This window comes from Austrofundulus limnaeus, unplaced genomic scaffold (assembly GCF_001266775.1).
Source record: "Austrofundulus limnaeus strain Quisiro unplaced genomic scaffold, Austrofundulus_limnaeus-1.0 Scaffold2, whole genome shotgun sequence".
In the NCBI taxonomy this organism is placed as follows: Eukaryota; Metazoa; Chordata; class Actinopteri; order Cyprinodontiformes; family Rivulidae; genus Austrofundulus; species Austrofundulus limnaeus.
The window spans coordinates 6,221,007-6,223,847 of record NW_013952404.1 but is presented as its reverse complement, the minus strand read 5'-3'; the positions used below and the strand labels follow the sequence as shown (position 1 = coordinate 6,223,847).

The 2,841-nt window shown below is 42.1% G+C and overlaps 1 protein-coding gene across 1 annotated transcript in view; it reads left to right on the top strand.

Moving 5' to 3' along the window:
* Positions 1-1,824: 1,824 nt before the first annotated feature.
* The window catches only part of tmem63c (transmembrane protein 63C), a gene marked incomplete at its 5' end in the record, with an annotated part of 29,184 nt that continues 28,167 nt past the window's right edge, over positions 1,825-2,841 (top strand). The window contains 1 exon segment of the mRNA XM_014013056.1: positions 1,825-2,050. Coding sequence (XP_013868510.1) covers positions 1,841-2,050 — 210 coding nt within the window.

Sequence of the window (2,841 nt, the reverse complement as noted above, 5' to 3'; positions counted from 1 at the left end):
AAATTAGCCTTTGTCTAAATCTGGTGCAATGCATCAAATTATGTTTTAATTGCACACTTTCCCGAATAAATAAAATCATTCATTCATTCAAGTCAAATAAAACTCAAGTAAAAATTTGATCTATGTTTTTTAATTAGTTTGTCTCTCAGTTAATCCAACAAAAAATGGTCAAAACTTCCCCAAATGACAACTGCAGTTGCAAGTCATCTAAAACTGATGATCCCATTAAATATAAATATTTCAGCAGCTGCAATTATTATCATTGCCCTGCTGTCTTAAATGTGATCAAATATTTAAAAGGAGGAATAACATATCGTTTTCAGCCGTAATTTCATTCTCTTGAGCAAACTGAAGGTTTGAATTTAAAGGCAAYGTCTGCTTCTGAGTGTGTTTTTATAGATCTGCTTTGTGATCCGTCCCCAGAGGAGCCTCCTCGCTGAGGTCCTGGGGTGCCCGACAGAATCTAAATATCGACTCCAAGCTGTGCCGTTCCAGGATGCAGCGCTGAAGAGGAGCCCAGAGCAGTGTAAAGGGAGATAGTTGAGGATTACTGAGTGGTATTTTTGTCCTCCTGCTCCTCACCGGACCTCTGTGAGTGATGTAAATCGGTCCAGCAGCATTGATCAGTCCACCTCCTAAACGAGACGCGCTGCCGAGGCTTCTGTCGCACAGCGGGCGCCGCTTGGTCAAAGCCTCGCAACACTCTGATGCAGTTTTTGAGGAAGTGACATCATCGGTTCGGGGATAAATCACATGTACTGTGTGCCACTTTGATTCATGATTTGTAGCCTGCGCAGATTGAGAGCTTCAGCTGAGGGTTTATTTACTACAGGATGTGATCCGTTTCGCTCCTGGAAATCTGACCCAATCAGTCAGTCGTGTGAATATACAGTCCTGATGTGGAGCTTTGTCTGCACCGAGTTGCCGCTCCATTACCTCTGCTTGTTCACTGAGCAGTGTACACAGAGCGGGCAGCTGTGGGTCGGACTGTATTGATTGAGAGGGAGATTAGCGTGTGCTGCTGGAGGACAGATGGTTCAGGCTCCTGATTGTGTGGTCACAGCAGAGKAAAGGATCACATCCTTTGAATGCACCACAGATTGTGGCAAATACACCAAAAGTGGCTGAAAGCAGCAGTCCTCCTCAACAAGCACTCTGAGCACACTTTCACGCTCTCCTTTGATCTTTTAGGTCGTCTCGAATGCAATATCTCAAAAAAAGAGAAAGGCCCTGGGGTGATTTCTCCAACTTTGACAGAAAGGTTAATTTAATTTCAAGGAAAAAAACTCATTTATTTTCAGTGATCGAAGTCAAAGTTAATGTGAAGATCTCAGGAAAGCCTGCAGAATTTTACTGAATCTGGCACAAAAAACTGTTTATTTTAGAATCTGTAGCTTTTTCTGCTAAAACACTGGAGTAAATCTGTCTTTATTTTAAACTACCTGCAGTGTATTGGTTATCTCGACGTTCCTGCTTTCATTTGTGAGACAAAGCAGCCGTCGGCTCAGTCACCACTAATGGACCATGGTGCTTATTAGGCTGCTGTTTACAAATGCTAATTGCACTTGAAGAAAGAGGCGCCCGTTGATTAAAAATGAGCCAGAGTGTGCAAATTTACACTTGCTGTTAATTTCCTCATTAGTTTAATAAAAGACATAAATATTGTGAGCTATTCTGCAGTTTTGTAAATACAGATATATGATATATTTGATGTTGCTTCCTTATTTGTATGAGTAAATAAATCTGCTTTAACTCTTAAAAGTGGACATGAAAGCGAGGTAAATTAAGTGTGTCTTTTTTGTTTTGTTTGGTCTCGTCTGTCAGGTATGGTGCAGCCCTGATGGAGCAGTCGGAGCCGTTTGAGATGAGGGCGCCCCCCATGGAGGCGCGGCCCCTCGAGCTGGACGCCTTGGGTTTCCTGGAGTCCCTCAGAGAGGAAAACGGCACAGCAGAGCGATGTTTCCACGCACACTTGCGCAGCAGCGTCCTGCAGGGTCTGCCGTTTGGTGGGGTGCCCACGGTGCTCTTCATAAACGTGCTGCTTTGGATGGTACAGACGCTCGCACACACACACACACAAAAAAACATTTTAGACAACTTGTGCCGACTCATGACAATTGTTTTGACTAAATTACTCACATAGGTTATAAATTTGATCTAATTGTTTGCATTACAGTGTGTAAATGTAACAAAAAAACAAAGCTTCCAGTAGATTTTATTATTCCGTTTTCAGAGCCAACATCTTTAGTGTTGGACAAAATTTTCTCAAGTTGTATAAAACATTATAGTGTGACAGGACCTTCACACAAGACATTTTCTTGTTCTCCATCTTTAGGCCTGATCCTCCCACTCTGACACATTTCTTACAACTAAAATTTGGTGGTTTCATTTTATTAATAAAACGTGTAAAGGCACAGCAAAAACTAAATTTATAAAAGCAGTTGATACCTCCAAAGAATGAGGAATCCAAATCAACATCTCTTGTTTGCTGACGTGTTTTACTGCATGTCTGCTGTTGAGGAAAGCTGTGGGGGCTGCCTGGGACTGGTCTGCAGACATTCTTAAGGCAGGTTGCAGGTATAAAAATAACATCCATGCCAAGACGGGGCAGGTTTTACCAGCGGAACCCGAAACAAAATGAGAGGATTTCTAATCTGTCAATAGTCATAATGTTTTAACTGATCAGCTGATCCCCCTTGGACCTTTGCTCCACCTCTGACCTGGGCATCTTTAAGACATTTCTTTAGACAGGCCTTTAATACCATGCAGCTTAGTAGGGGTGTAAGAAAATATCGATACACTGAAATTTGCGATATTTCATTTCCCGATACTGTATCGATA